This window comes from Misgurnus anguillicaudatus, chromosome 17 (assembly GCF_027580225.2).
Source record: "Misgurnus anguillicaudatus chromosome 17, ASM2758022v2, whole genome shotgun sequence".
NCBI classification, from domain to species: Eukaryota; Metazoa; Chordata; class Actinopteri; order Cypriniformes; family Cobitidae; genus Misgurnus; species Misgurnus anguillicaudatus.
In genome coordinates, this window is record NC_073353.2 from 3,945,094 (window position 1) to 3,960,642 (window position 15,549).

A 15,549-nucleotide genomic window follows, 5' to 3' on the forward strand; every position below is an offset into this window, starting at 1 on the left:
GGTTACCCCTTGAATTAGATATTAATGATTGTCAAAGTAATTTTTAACTTTGTAGTGATAAATATGTGATGTGTGTATATGTTTCATCATTTTAAGTTCCCGCAGGTATGCGGGGTGTTTCATTGTAATCACTATTTTTCAGAAAAAGGTACAAATCTGTCACTGTGCCAGTACCCTTTCAAAAAGTACACGTACCTAAAGAGGGCATATTATTACCTCAAAGGTACCTTTTTGGGACCCCAAAAATATATATATTTAGCTAAATGGTTAGGGCTATAATGTTTAAAGGATACAACTTTTGTACCTTTTATTCTGACAGTATACCATAACAGTGGAAGGTGATTATTGCACATTTTTGTTCCAGTTCTTTTGTAAAAATATAGTTTTTACAACTTTTGGCCATCAGCTTAAATAATAAGATGCTACAAACAGCAGATTTTTGCATTGTGCAATGTAGTATAGTGTGTTTTGTTGGATACATTGACAAATATAGTGTGAGCACACATACAGTACTGCATACTGCAGGCTTTCTGAAAAAAAAAAAAATACTACAGTAAAATATGCACACTGGCCTTCTGCATGTCATATGTGATCTCAATGGTTTTACAGGATGTACACTTGATTCATTTCATACAGATATCATGAACACTGTTCAAATGCATTTCATTGTAATTTATTGAAGTTAATCAAAATTACATTTTGAAAGCAGAATCGTTGGACATTTTTTAAAGTTGAACACTGTAGGAAACTGTTCCAAGAAATATTTTAATAAAATGTTGACAAATCTACTGTTGTGGCTTAAATACTTCTGACTGATCTGAACAAATCACCAAAGGTTTGGCTCTTAGAAAAAGGGTCTGTAGATAATGACATTTCAAGAGACCCTTGCTTTCAAACAGACGTGTAATACTGGAAGAAAAAACTCATTACCACAGTATATGTGTCTTTGTTTAGGAAGAGATAAACAAGGTTTCACATATGACAACACTTCAGAGCAAGAAAATAGCATTAGAAAAAAACACTCCAGCATTTGGTCCACAGCTACAGAAATCAACACCCAACTGAAGAGATGAAGCTGACGGACAGATTACAGAGGTAGAGATCTCTGATTCAAAACAGACATTCATCATAATACCTACCAATATTAGGTGTTTGAGTGAATTTTAAATTCAATTTCAAAATTGCTCGATTTTGTGACAATAAAACACCTTCTGGATCAAATGTAATGAGTTTTTCTAAATCTCATGATCAACAGCCAATTTTTACTGCGTAGCACAAACTATCACGTGATAAAGGCTTTGATTTTTTGACGCAAAATATGATTTATTATTTCTTGCTTTTGGGGTTAAATATGACAGATTTATGAAATTCTTCTGTGAAGATGCGTCCTGTTTGCATGTGCATAATAAGTTTATGAGGCTTAGATATCCTGGATATAAATTGAGAAACATTCATTGTTCAATTTTTTGCATGCAATAGTTAAGGCTTGTGGTCTCGGGGCGAATATGCACCCCCCGCTCTATAAATGACTCCGGTCAATGCTTCTGATTTGTATTCCAAACAAAAGGTAGAATATCAAAAGGTTTGCACGTGAAAATCATATCATTCATTTCATTTCCAAAGCAAGAGATGATTACAGCTGTCACTGTCTGAGGCCTGATGCTGGTTTCCATGACGATCAGGCGGCAAGCCGTTGGGCGGCCAGTTCCTCCGCGTCATCGCGGTTTTCGTTAATCTCCACCAGCGTCCGCACAAAGCGCGTCCATTCGTCATTGCGTGGCACTGCGATTTGCTGTGGGGGAACAGAAACGTTAAAACGTTTTGTAAAGACAGTGTTTTGAGGTGTAAAACCTGTGGTGGCAGCGCTGTGGACTATCTGAGCCTGTCGGTGTGAACTGACCCCTATCTAACAATCCTCCATCTCATCTGCTTTCATCCCATCACATGAGTGACACAGGACCTCTGTGGCCCCTGAAGGGCCATGCTGTTAGGGCCTCTCTCTGATAGACATGTAATTGTAGTGCATGTCATCTTTAGAAGCTCAGCGCAAGCTTTTTACACCACCGTCTCGGTGACAGAAGAGAAGAGAGAGAGAGGGCTGAACATGTCTGTGTGTAGTCAGTGATGTGTCTTAAGTAAACTCTCCTCTCTCACCTCTCCAACATCGTAAATGTGGATCTGTCCCTCGGAGTCTCCAACCGCAATCTCTCTGCCTGACTGAGACCACCGCAGTCTGTTCAGAGCCGGACTTCCCTCTACAGCCACGCTGGCAGTGGGCACCTACATACACAACAAACAATAAATCAAGCTTCAGGAGTATTACATTACATTATTAAATAAAGTCTTTCTATTGAGTGTGTATTCACAGTATAAACAGCAAAAACACACAGAATCTTTTTTACAAAACAACTTCAAATCACATTTCCGTGTGATTCAATATCAAAATAAAAATATAAAATGCACTGTCAACAAAGAGATCAATTAAATGCGTTGGGTTGGTCAGCATGTTGGTCAGTGATGTATGTCATGTATGGTGATCATGGGTTTAATCCCTGTGAATGCACTATAAAATAGCTTTGGATAAAAGCATTTGGCAAAGGCATAAATGTAATGTGCCTCTAGTGGAAACAGATGGGATTGCATAAATAACTACCCTTAACCCTACACCTCCATTTAACGTGTTCACGTGAAGGACTAGGGGTTTCTTAATTCTCTTTTAGTTGGAGGGGTAGGGAAAGGGCCAAATAGCCCTTCAAACAAATTTTTCAGGACCTCACTTCAAACGAAGGGGTAAGAAATGTGTCCCAGTTCCCCAGATCTGCTCATGTCCCAGTTCCCCCTAACTGAATGCGTCCCAGTTACCCAGGTCTGATTGTGTCCCAGTCCCCCCCCAACTAAATGTGTCCCAGTTACCCAGGTCTGATCATGTCCCAGTTCCCCCTAACTGAATGCGTCCCAGTTACCCAGGTCTGATCGCGTCTTGGTTCCCCAGGTCTGATCACGTCCCGGTTCGCCAGGTCTGATCATGCCATGGTTTCCCTTAACTGAATGCGTCCCAGTTCCCCAGTTCTGATCATGTCCATGTTCCCCTCTGACTGAACGGGTCCTGCTTCCCCAGGTCTGAACGCGGACCGCTTCCCCAGGTCTGAACGCGCCCCGCTTCCCCAGGTCTGAACGCGCCCCGCTTCCCCAGGTCTGAACGAGTCCCGGTTCCCCAGGTCTGAACGAGTCCCGGTTCCCCAGGTCTGAACGAGTCCCGGTTCCCCAGGTCTGAACGAGTCCCGGTTCCCCAGGTCTGAACGAGTCCCGGTTCCCCAGGTCTGATCGAGTCCCGGTTCCCCAGGTCTGAACGAGACCCGGTACCCCAGGTCTGAACGAGTCCCGCTTCCCCAGGTCTGAACGCGTCCTGGTTCCCCTGGTCTGATTGCTTTTTTAGAGATGGCACATGGGGGAAAACTCCCGGTGCTTCAGATTGCCAGTCCACTACAACAAGACCAGAATGTGAATAGATGGAGGGGGGCCTAACAGAGGGGTATGTGGTGTGCTGCTTTTGGGCTTTCAGGGCCACTTATTAGACTGTAACTAATCTTTTATTACTACAGGTGAAGGCGGCCTCTTTTAAGTTTGTGATAAACATTGCATCTACTTTGACATATGGTGTATGATGTCGTATGAAAGATTAGTAGTGGTGTCCCATTTCTTAGGGGAATTTTTGTAACCCTTTCCCTGTCCACTCTGTTTCGAAGGGATAGGCATAGGGATATAAAATAGAATTGGGATTGGGCTTTAATGTCATAAACCGATTGGTCCACATAGTGTGCATGATGTCAGACACATCTCTGTCCCTGGGGTCATTTGAGATGTGGTGACACGCTGCTATATGTACATTTCAGAGTGTTTTACGGTGACAGCTGAAGTTTCCCATTCCGGCACGCGTGCCCTGCCCACAAATCAAGCAAACCGTACCCGAGACCACCTCTGCATAGCGTACCAAGGGAATGATTAATCAAAAGAAAGATTGGTTGCGATTTTGTCACACAGTTAAAACACACTGATGGTGCCCATAAAATCATTTCTGAGGTTCCCTTTAATGTGCACGTATGTCTTTCAGCCACTGCTCATTTTGAACAAATGTGTTTTCTTTGTGTGTGTGTGTGTGTGTGTGTGTGTGTGTGTGTGTGTGTTTAACCTCTGTGTCATTGTTCAGATTCCACAGGTCGACTCGTCCAAGTCCATCCACACATGCAAAGAGAGCGGGGTGGACCGGAGACCACATGACATCATAAACATAATCCGAATTATCCTCAAATGAATACAGTGGCTTGTTATTCTGCAGAAAGAGAGAGAGAGAGAGAGAGAGAGAGAGAGAGAGGATGAGAGAGAGAGAGAGAGAGAGAGAGAGAGAGAGAGAGGATGAGAGAGAGAGAGAGAGAGAGAGAGAGAGAGAGAGAAAGAGAGAGAGAGGATGAGAGAGATCTTGTATTTCCTCAGAGTTAATTAATAATCATGTTATGCAGTCAGTGTATATGAATGCAGTGGTACCTTATTGCTCCAGAGTTTAACGGTCCAATCAAATGAGGCCGAGAGGAAGAGATGAGAGAAATCTACTGGCCCTGCTGCAGTGTGACAGTGAATCCCTGTGACCGGGCCATGATGGCCCTCAAACATCTCACTGATACCTGCGCGACTACACACACACACACACACACACACACACACACACACACACACACACACACACACACACACACACACACACGATTAGAATCCCAGCATGTTTTCATCAGTCAATTAACACTTTTGTGTACGTGTGAGCTCATTACTGTGAGAGGTGAAGAGTGTGTGTGGAGGATGAGATGATCACAGCATCACAAATGAAGAGGAAACACTTACTATCAGTTCGTTACAACACGCACAAACACATACTAGATTTCAACAATAAACACAATATAGACTTCACCTGAAACTAACACATTCAATTTCAATACAGGACAGACTTGCAATAGTGTAGATGTGAGTGTGATGGGTTGTACTGTTGTGTACCTGGGTGTCCAATCACCCGAGATGAATGTTATAACAGAGCATAAAAGGGGGCTAAGCTAAATGAGCCATTTACAAATGATTTGTGTAAGAGGATTACATGCACAGATCTCCCACATTGAGCGCTAAATGTGTTACCTGCCGTGACGACAGGCTGTGTAGACTGATCCATCTTCACTGCCCACCACAAAGTTATTAACATCACCCAGAGGAAAGGACATTGAGGTTACAGCCACAGATTTTGACTGCTTAAACACCAGCTCCATACTGTCCTATAAACACAGAGAGAGAGAGAGAGAGAGAGAAAGAGAGAGAGAGAGAGAGAGAGAGACACCAGAGTTAACACCACAGCCAGTAGCCTCTCTCACGGATTAGACATTTAAATTCAGCCAGTGCTGTGAAAATCATTAACATCTGCCAATGTGGTTTAGGAAATGTTTCTGGAAAGCCAATGGTGACGTCATTGGAATAATGAGTACAAATACAGAACCCTGGGAATGTGGTTAAGAAAAGGAGGATGTGGTTTTCAGTGGGCCTATAGTCGGCTTCAAAACTACTGTAAATCTCATCTCTTCAATCTGACTTTAATAAAAAGACACCTAATGTGACCCTGGACCACAAAACCAGTCATAAGGGTAAATGTTTGGTAACTGAGATTTAAACATAATCTGAAAAGTGAATAAATAAGCTTTCCATTGACGTATGGTTTGTTATGATAGGATACAACTTTTTAAATATCTGGAATCTGAGGGTGCAAAAGTTAAAATATTGAGTAAATCGCCTTTAAAGTTGTCCAAAGGAAGTCATTTGCAACACTTGTTACTAATGATACATACATTATTGATATATTTACTAAATAACTTCATTGGAACATGATCTTTACACAATATTCTAGTGATATTTGGCATTAAAAACATCGATAATTTTGACCCATAAAATGTCTTTTTACCTATTGATAGAAATACACTCACCTAAAGGATTATTAGGAACACCATACTAATACTGTATTGGACCCCCTTTCACCTTCAGAACTGCCTTAATTCTAAGTGACATCGATTCAGCAAGTTGCTGAAAGCATTCTTTAGAAATGTTGGCCCATATTGATAAGATAGCATCTTGCAGTTGATGAAGATTTGTGGGATGCACATCCAGGGCACGAACACCACATCCCAAAGATGCTCTATTGGGTTGAGATCTGGTGACTGTGGGGGCCATTTTAGTACAGTGAACTCATTGTCATGTTCAAGAAACCAATTTGAAATGATTTGAGCTTTGTGACATGGTGCACTATCCTGCTGGAAGTAGCCATTAGAGGATGAGTACATGGTGGTCATAAAGGGATGGACATGGTCAGAAACAATGCTCAGGTAGGCCGTGGCATTTAAACGATGCACAATTGGCACTAAGAGGCCTAAAGTGTGCCAAGAAAACATCCCCCACACCATTACACCACCACCATCAGCCTGCACAGTGGTAACAAGGCATGATGGATCCATGTTCTCATTCTGTTTACGCCAAATTCTGACTCTATCATCTGAATGCCTCAACAGAAATTGAGACTCATCAGACCAGGCAACATTTTTTCAGTCTTCAACTGTCCAATTTTGGTGAGCTTGTGCAAATTCTAGCCTCTTTTTCCTATTTGTAGTGGAGATGAGTGGTACTTGTTGGGGTCTTCTGCTGTTGTAGCCCATCCGTCTCAAGGTTGTGTGTGTTGTGGCTTCACAAATGCTTTGCTGCATACCTCGGTTGTAACGAGTGGTTATTTCAGTCAAAGTTGCTCTTCTATCAGCTTAAATCAGTCGTCCCATTCACCTCGGACCTCTAGCATCAACAAGGCATTTTCACCCACAGGACATGTTTTTTCCTTTTCACACCATTCTTTATAAACCTTAGAAATGGTTATGCGTGAAAATCCCAGTAACTGAGCACATTGTGAAATACTCAGACCGGCCCGTCTGGCACCAACAACCATGCCACGCTCAAAATGGATTAAATCACCTTTATTTTCCATTCTGACATTCAGATTGTACTTCAGGAAATTGTCTTGACCTCAGGGTTCCCACACCTTAGTTAACTTAAAAAATTCAAGGACCTTTCAAGACTTTCCAGCTCCAATACTCTCAAATTCAAGGACTAAATGTGGGGACACATTTCAAGTGAGAGCAAGGTTACATTGTTTTACCTTTTAAGATACATTGTTTCAGTTCCCTTTCGAGGGAACTCGCCCTGCGTCACTGCGGTTACAATTTGGGGACGCCTCCAGGGGTAAATGCATCTGATTGTGTATATCAAATTCAACCAATGGCGAGGTTTAAAGACAAAGACAGGGTGACGCGGGAACCAGGAAGTATATTTCTATCTGAAATATTGCCAAAGACGGCGTTACAGGGACGCAGGAAGTATAGCAAGGGAGACGCAGCGTCTCATTCCCTTCTCAGGGAACAACAGTTACACACGTAACCAGAGATATTTTCATGTCAAACACAACTATGCAAAAAACCATTTTGGTATGAATCAACATTCACATACAGAAGATATAAGAATTTAAAGTGAACAGTTTAACACATGTGCTTAAAAAGTATTTAATTTTTATGATATTATCCTACACTACACAGGGTTTTTTTTTCCAAGAAACATTCAGCACTTTCAATGACCTGTATCTGTGTATGTATGTTTTCAAAAACTTCCCAGGGCCTTGAATTCCCCCCCAAGATTCAGGGATTTCAAGGACCCGTGGGAACCCTGTGACCAGGACCACACCCCTAAATGCATTGAAGCAACTGCCATGTGATTGGTTGATTAGATAATTGCATTAATGAGAAATTGAACAGGTGTTCCTTATAATCCTTTAGGTGAGTGTATACCTGTGCTACTTATGTTTTGTGCTCCGTGGTTACAATTGCTTAAATTCAGAGTTTAAGTAAAAAGTTGACTCATTTGTTCATACTGTAATGATACTCTAAAAGCAGAGGATAACCAATGGTACAGGTTTATTTGATGTGAGGAGCAGAGAGGATTATGCCCAAAGCACATCGCTAACACTAACCTAATCATCACTTTATAAATATCCCAATGTGCCACATTAATTTCTAAAACACTACATCTAAAGAGGAGGAGTTTTAACAATGGGATCTGGCAACACTGCCTTAAGAAGTACTTATGAAGTACTAAAGACAAATTTGATATATTGGTATTTTAGCTACAAAATTAGTGTGGGAAAATAGTACATTTACTAAGTGTATTTAAAAAAAGTATATTTTAGTGCACCTTTTTACCTGGGATAGCATTTGTTAACTCTTAACACCCCACCCTGGACCTCACTAATTTTCAAACCCTGGCTACGGCCATGGCCCAAAGTCAGGAGGGTCTACGTAAAGCCCAAGCTTTAAGACCGGGTGGGTGGTCTGCGTACAACAGCGCATGTGCGAGAAAATAATAAGACAGGACACTCGACTACAAACAACATAAACGAAGGCAATGGACAGCACACACCATCGTCTTTCTTCTTTTATTTTCATTTCTTCCAAGAAAAGAAAGCTATGGAGCATTTCTGTCACCATAATGAATGATTTTTTATTTTGTTTGTTCTAAACTTTGTTTGCAATGGTGGATCTGCTACAATTCTTAATCTATCCTGAATTTTTGAATGTCCTGTAAATGACGTGAATCAGTGCTGTCCTTACATCCTGGTAGAGTAATCATTTAAATAAAAAAAAAATTCTGCAACGTATGTGTCGAACACGGCCGTTCGGTTGAGTATACTTTGAAAGCTGTGGAGACACGTGCGCGACAGACGCAGAAAAAAAGTATACCTAGCACTTTATGGGTACCTGTGGCTGGGACAGCATGTCCAGACTCCATGAGCACATCTTTCCATCAGTAGAGATGCTGATAAGATTATGAGCGTTTTGTGTGCCCACCACATTAACACAGTACACTGGGTGCTATAAGGCAAAAAAAAGAAAATGTCAAAAGACGTTTGTTTTAAGACAAAATAGTAAAAAGGAAGCATGTCGAAGTGTATTGTAGTGTTTGGTATGATGTGTACCGTATGTGCAGCAGCAGACAGAGGTGTCCTCTGGACCGGTGTGCGCCTGTTACTTCTGTTGTCCCACAGGACGATCTGTCCCGAGTAAGTCCCACCAACCACCAGGTTAGGATGAAACTTTGCAAACGCTGCAGACATGACTGCAGACTAGAGAAGAGATTTAAATCAGAGTAAGATTTTCTTATGAATAGTTGTTATATGAAATAATTGTATGATCATTCAGTTTCATGCGAGTATAGATTTTACTGCAGAAGAAGCTTTAATGTAGACATACTCTAACTTTCATAACAAAATTATATCTATACTTTTCATATGGCTCATTAAACCAGTTTTAAAGTCAAAGAAGTCCAGAGAAGCTTTGTAATCTGCAGTTATTTCAATGACCACTCCTTACACATACACACACCTCAAAGGAAGTACAATAGAAAATAAAATAAGTTCACACCTCTTCTGTGTGTAGATGCATTGAATTTGTATTTACATCCGTGTGTGTGTGTGTGTGTGTGTGTCCGTATCTGGAGGCAGAACATGTGGTTCTACTCAGACGATCCACAGCACATCACCTCAGGCCAAACACACAGAAGACTCATCAGATGATACATGATGGTGATAAAACCTAATAAATAACTTCTGAATGTGTTGAGTTTCAGGAAACCAGTACAACATCAACTGTGGTTGCATGATGAACAAATGACATAAACCTTTTGTGCTATAAAATCATATTATGGATCGATGACAAAGCTTTTGTTTGAACATTTTCCAAGTGTTTGTGTGTGTGTGGTATATGTGGTTTACGGAGAATGAATTATACATGAATAGTGTATAATGACCAGTGTTGGGTAAGTTACTTTAAAAAAGTAATTAATTACTAGTTACTAATTACATCTTTAATCATGTAATTAGATTACTGTACAAATGACTTTGGGCAAAAAGTATTTAATTACTTATTACTAATTACTTTCTAAATCATATTTAGTAGATGATACAAAGATCAGCTTGAAACAGCTCAAATAAATTATATAAAAGTACATAAATTATTCTGGTTACACTTTTTAGGTCCAATTCTCACTATTACCTAACTATTAACTACTTTTGCCTTAACATACTCCTAATTACTGCTCATTAATACTTAGTAAAGTAGTTGTTAAGTATTGGCAGGGATTGAGTAGGAATAAAGCTCGATTTATAGTTAAGCAATATCGCTCGAGTAGGAGTGTGATATAGCTCTATATCATCACGGCTGTGATTAGGCCAGAGGCACGAGGCCGCAGGCCGAGTGCCGGAGGCAATCACAGCCGTGATGATATAGAGCTATATCACACGACTCCGAGAGCGATATTGCATTATACAACAGTTCAAAGGCACACGTTTGAAAAACAAAAACTAGAAAACAACAACGGAGTTATTTTAAAAGCCTCTTTGTTTGAGAACTACTTCTTCCGCCACGGATTTGAGGGCGGCCAGAATGACAGGTAAAACTTTCGGCTGCTTTGAATCTCATATTAACTCAATGGACGGATTCGCCGTTTTTAAATATTACAATTTCTTGGTCACAAAGTGCAGTTTTAAGATTAGTTCAGTCGAGAATGTATATGTATTATATTTAAATCTGCAGTCGATTAGTAAAGATAGCGCCTGTTTGAACGTTTGCTTAGTGAGATTCGGTACGTATGAGAACCAAAGCATGAGCGGACGTCAGTGTTCACTCGCCCCGCTGACCACCGCCCTCTCTGGGCTACATTTCTGAAAGAGATACCCTGGCCCTCATGTTGGCCTTGTTTGTTTATGATCGTCAAAATGAGATCAAATCAGCAGTATTTGGTGTCATGATCAAACTATTACTTGTTTTCTTATTTATATTTAGTGTCTTTTGTGTTGTTATTGTTTTGGCGCGAGGTAAAAGTTAATAAAACTATACTTGTATAACGTTACTATTGCTTTACCATTTCATCTTAACGCGATACGAGCACTTGGTTATTATTAGACTTCGTTCTTGTCAGTACTATATAAAACGGTTTTTAATAAGTGTCAGAGAGATGTTTTTGCATGCTGCTTATAAATATATCAGTGGCGATATTCTCATAACATGTTTTAATAGTCACGTCACGATTAAATAAATGATCAATGTCCACATTTAAAAGCTGCGGTGCTTACCTGCAGTTCCACGGTGTTTTCGCGTTCTGATAAGAGATATAGCTCCAGAAAAAAATGAGTGTTTATATTCCTCTTTCCAAGTGTTAATCGCCCACACGATGTGACAAGACATTTCTCCCATTAACTGTAACGTAACATCCAAGAGCGCTGATCTTTGACGGAATAATAACTTCCGATTGAGGATTCACAGACTGATTTACGAGCTAGTGAACTAATGAGACACACGGAGAATGATTCAAAACAGCGCGGTTGTGTGTGTCCGTGACCATGTGTGCCTGCAGTTTTCCATTCAGAGATGAGCCTGTTTAGAGGACCTCCATTCACTAGGTGGCGGAATGATACGAAAGGTGAAGCGGTTACTGTGCCGTTATCAGTAGAATATTGCACGTCTCTTAGCCAATCAGATTCGAGAACCAGAAAGAATAATTGTATAATTGTGCATAAGCTCTACGCCGTAGGTTATCCATAGCCTGTGCGTATCTCTGCATAGCCTGACGTGCACCACGCAAAATTTTTAACAGTGCTTCAGTTCTATGCAGACCGCAAACGCCGCGGCAACGCCGTAGGTCCTACGCACAACTATACCGAGCCCTTAAGGCTGTAGAATAAGGTTTTGCAAAATCAGGCATTAATATGTGCTTAGTAAGTACTAATGTAAACAGCCAATATCTCAGTAATATTAATGCTAATAACCAACCAGTTAATAGTGAAAATATTACACTAGTTAGTGTTATCATTATTTTTATTAACTCACCAAAGTATTTAAAGTGAGAAGGATAAATAAAAACATGCATTTTAACCTTAGACTTTAAAATTTGATGTTAAATCCATTATATATTTTTACATTATAGTTGACGTGTTTTACTTTATTTTGAGTATTTTATCTCTTATTGTGCGAGTGTTTGGTGTATCTGTTGTAAAGCACATTGGTCAACCTGTGTTGTAGAAATGGTGCTATATAAATAAATTTGACATTGACATATATAATTGATCTACAGTCCAAACACAGTATTTACTTCAATTACATCAGAAGTAGCTGTAATAAAATTTCTGGGAAAAATAAGACTAATCCCTTACTTTAAAGAAAAAGTAATTAAATTACAGTAACAGTAATTACGTAGTAACTAGTTACACCCAACACTGATACTGACATGTTTATAATGCAATAAACATGGTGTCCCCGTAAACAGAACATCTTAAAAAACAAACTTATTGGTAGTTTTTTCATAACTTAAAGACTACCAATAGGTTTTTGTGATGGTTGGGGTTAGGGACTGGGGTAGGGGAATAGAATATATAGTTTGTACAGTAGAAAAATCATTGTGTTTATGGAATTGTCCCCGTAAACTATGCCAACATGTGTGTGTCTGCATGTGTGTGTCTGCATGTGCGTGTGTGTGTGTGTGTGTGTGTGTGTGTACCTGACAGTGGAAGACATACTCCGGTGTGGTCTTCTTGTATTTCATGTTCCAGACCAAAGCCACCCCATCGGGTTCATGTGGGGCGTCTTCATTGTTGTTATAAGAGGCAACCAGCAACTCTGGATACTGGACATACATTTATATTACATCAGTCCCAGCATACAATCACCACTGCAGCTACATCAGGCCACAAATCACCCATTAGGCATGGGTCGGTATGAGATTTTGGCAGTATGATAACCTTAAGCAAGTTGTGATATTGCAACATACAACATAATAAAGCCTTTAAATTATAATATTTGTAAAAAATATATATATAATAATAATATATATTACAAGTTCACATCAAATCAATTACATGACTTAGGGGCGGTTTCCCGGACAGGGATTAGACTAGTCCTAGACCAAAATAAATGTTGTTGCCATAAAACAATTCTATGCCCTTTGTTTTGCCTCAAAATGCACACAAGTAATGTTTTTTAATAAGGCATGTTTGTTAAAACTAGTTATATTTCCTAATTAAACTGATATGTAGTCCTGATTTAAGATAATCCCTGTTCAGGAAACCACCCCATAATGATTTAATTAATTTTGTGTAAACACAGCTCAAACGGTATCACAAAACATTTGAGTGGTTTTGAAACCTTGACTCTTTAAAACCTCATCACCCACTTAAGTCAAAACATCATAAAACAGTGTTGATAGCTACTTCTAGTGGATCAGGGCTCCAGACTAACTTTTTTCACTAGAAGCACGGTGGCCCCAACTGAAAATTTTAGGGGCACAACAAGAAAATTTAGGGGCACACACTGTAAATCAACATGTTAACCAAATATTCACATTTCTACTAATTTCCACTGTATTTCTAATAAATACTTTAATGATAGATGCAGAAAGTACAATGTGCTGTTTTCAAATTCAGAGTCACATCACAAAAAAAGGTCAAATTTACTGGTTCCACATGTGCAACTGGATGTAAAATTCAGTGGCACACTCTCAAATTTTGGTGGCAAAATGCTACCATTTGGTTGAAGTCTGGAGCCCTGTGGATCTTTTCAAACAAGGATGAAAAAGGAGCAATGTTAGGTATCAGTTTCCAATAAATTTCATTGTATGAGGAAAACAGAGCAGCTTTAATATTCTTTAGCATTTCTCCTTTGTGTTCCCTGAAAGAAAGTCATATGGGTTTAGAAAAACAAATCAAAATTGAACAATTCTGAGTGACATCTGACTTTGACTAGTTAAATAAGTGACATATACATTTACTCGTGTAATTTGTAGGTTGGCGAGCTACAGTTTAAAGCGCTTACAGCACTGCACGCTTGAGTAATTGCATGATGCCAGGAGACGTCCTCATTAAATCCACACAGAGAAACAAATAACACACACACATATGTGTTTGTGCTGCGGCCACACGTGATGTGGGATTAAACTCTGGATCTATTACACTGAACTAGACACAGCGACTCCAAAATATCATACAGAGGCTTCTGTTCAGAGCGGACAGATGAAATTATATCCAAAATCCAGCTCCAAACACAAAGTCAATGTGATGTTTAATCTTTACATTCACATTTGTGAGTTTAAGGTCTAAACTTGATGCATTCTGCAACGCAACAGATTAACAGATTGGGGTTTTATTGCAAACGAGAATATTCAGGAAAGGTTCAGAAAAGTGAGGTTTTATTTAACTTTTTATATTTCATCATATCAGATTTGATGTATGCATTTAATTTAATATTATTATGGATTATACCACGGGTCTGTTGAATGCTGCATTCTGATTGGCTGAGAAATGTTCTATGGGTGTTGATTATTTTTCTGTAAACCGCACACCTAACTTGTCAAATGTCTTAAAAATAGGCACCAGAGCAATGTTTGTGGTAACCGTGGTATAAGCGGAATAATTGACTCCGGTCCTTTGAATTATTTGAAAATAATGCACATCTGCGGTGTAACGGCACTCCGCTTCGCGGCGTGCCGCATTACCACCTTGGTGTGCATTATTTTCTTATAATTCAATGGCCCGTCGTCAATTATTCCTTACATATTTGTGACCCTGTACCACAAAACCAGTCTTATAACCGGTTTTGTGATCTTAGGTCACATTTGCTATCATACTGTATATATGTAGTGTCGACTTTCCATATGCCGAGGTCACGTACCTGTGGTGACCAATCCAGACAGGTGACGACTCTCTGTTTAGACCAGCGCTCATCAATAAACTGCCTGTTTAAAGACAATTTGGCTCCAGCCTGCATCTCTCTGAGCGCACACAAACAAACATCTCATGTTAAACAGTGGATGAAATCCAGTTTCCAATCATCTCCATATGAGAGTGTTTGTGACCCTCTATGTGTCTATGAGCTGAACGTTACCCCTCCTTCTCCTCCATGTCACGGCCGCTGTAATCGAAGAAAACGTCCACATGTTCGGAGAGAGCGCGCTCGATGATACGCGTGCTATGATCGAAAAACTCCATAAACTCCTCTGTGTGCAGGATCTGTAACTTCTCCTCCTCAGTGAGCTCATGAGGGCCGGCTGAAAACAAACAGGGATTATATTACATACATCTATGCTATGGCATTATTGAATTCATCTTTATAACATGCTGAGCAATAATTAAATGTATTAATTGATTTTCTATAACTATATGCAAAGTTGTTCTTGGTGCGTTGACCGGATTACAATTCAGAATCAAGTACTTCTGAAAAGAAATGTGTTTTACAGACCAAAAAGTAAAAAAGCATTTAATACATTAACAGCTAATAGGTGGAATATTTAATAAATATTGCAAATTCATTGAAAATAGATTGCTATGGTTAACTTTTTTTAATTTGAGAGTGTTTTGTCAAGTATTCTTTAATAAACAATTTAATTAAT

At 39.6% G+C, this 15,549-nt stretch overlaps 1 protein-coding gene across 2 annotated transcripts in view; it reads right to left on the reverse strand.

Moving 5' to 3' along the window:
- Nucleotides 1–657: 657 nt before the first annotated feature.
- dync1i2a (dynein, cytoplasmic 1, intermediate chain 2a) overlaps nucleotides 658–15,549 on the reverse strand; it is a 35,583-nt gene continuing 20,691 nt past the window's right edge. For both annotated transcript variants that reach the window (XM_055215085.2, XM_055215086.2), the window contains 10 exons: nucleotides 15,045–15,207; nucleotides 14,832–14,931; nucleotides 12,667–12,792; nucleotides 9,092–9,238; nucleotides 8,874–8,987; nucleotides 5,179–5,312; nucleotides 4,543–4,687; nucleotides 4,190–4,330; nucleotides 2,155–2,280; nucleotides 658–1,792 (listed from right to left, as the gene is read on the reverse strand). In XM_055215085.2, coding sequence (XP_055071060.1) covers nucleotides 1,679–1,792; nucleotides 2,155–2,280; nucleotides 4,190–4,330; nucleotides 4,543–4,687; nucleotides 5,179–5,312; nucleotides 8,874–8,987; nucleotides 9,092–9,238; nucleotides 12,667–12,792; nucleotides 14,832–14,931; nucleotides 15,045–15,207 — 1,310 coding nt within the window. In that variant the 3' untranslated portion in view covers nucleotides 658–1,678. The remainder of the gene's footprint in view (nucleotides 1,793–2,154; nucleotides 2,281–4,189; nucleotides 4,331–4,542; nucleotides 4,688–5,178; nucleotides 5,313–8,873; nucleotides 8,988–9,091; nucleotides 9,239–12,666; nucleotides 12,793–14,831; nucleotides 14,932–15,044; nucleotides 15,208–15,549) is intronic.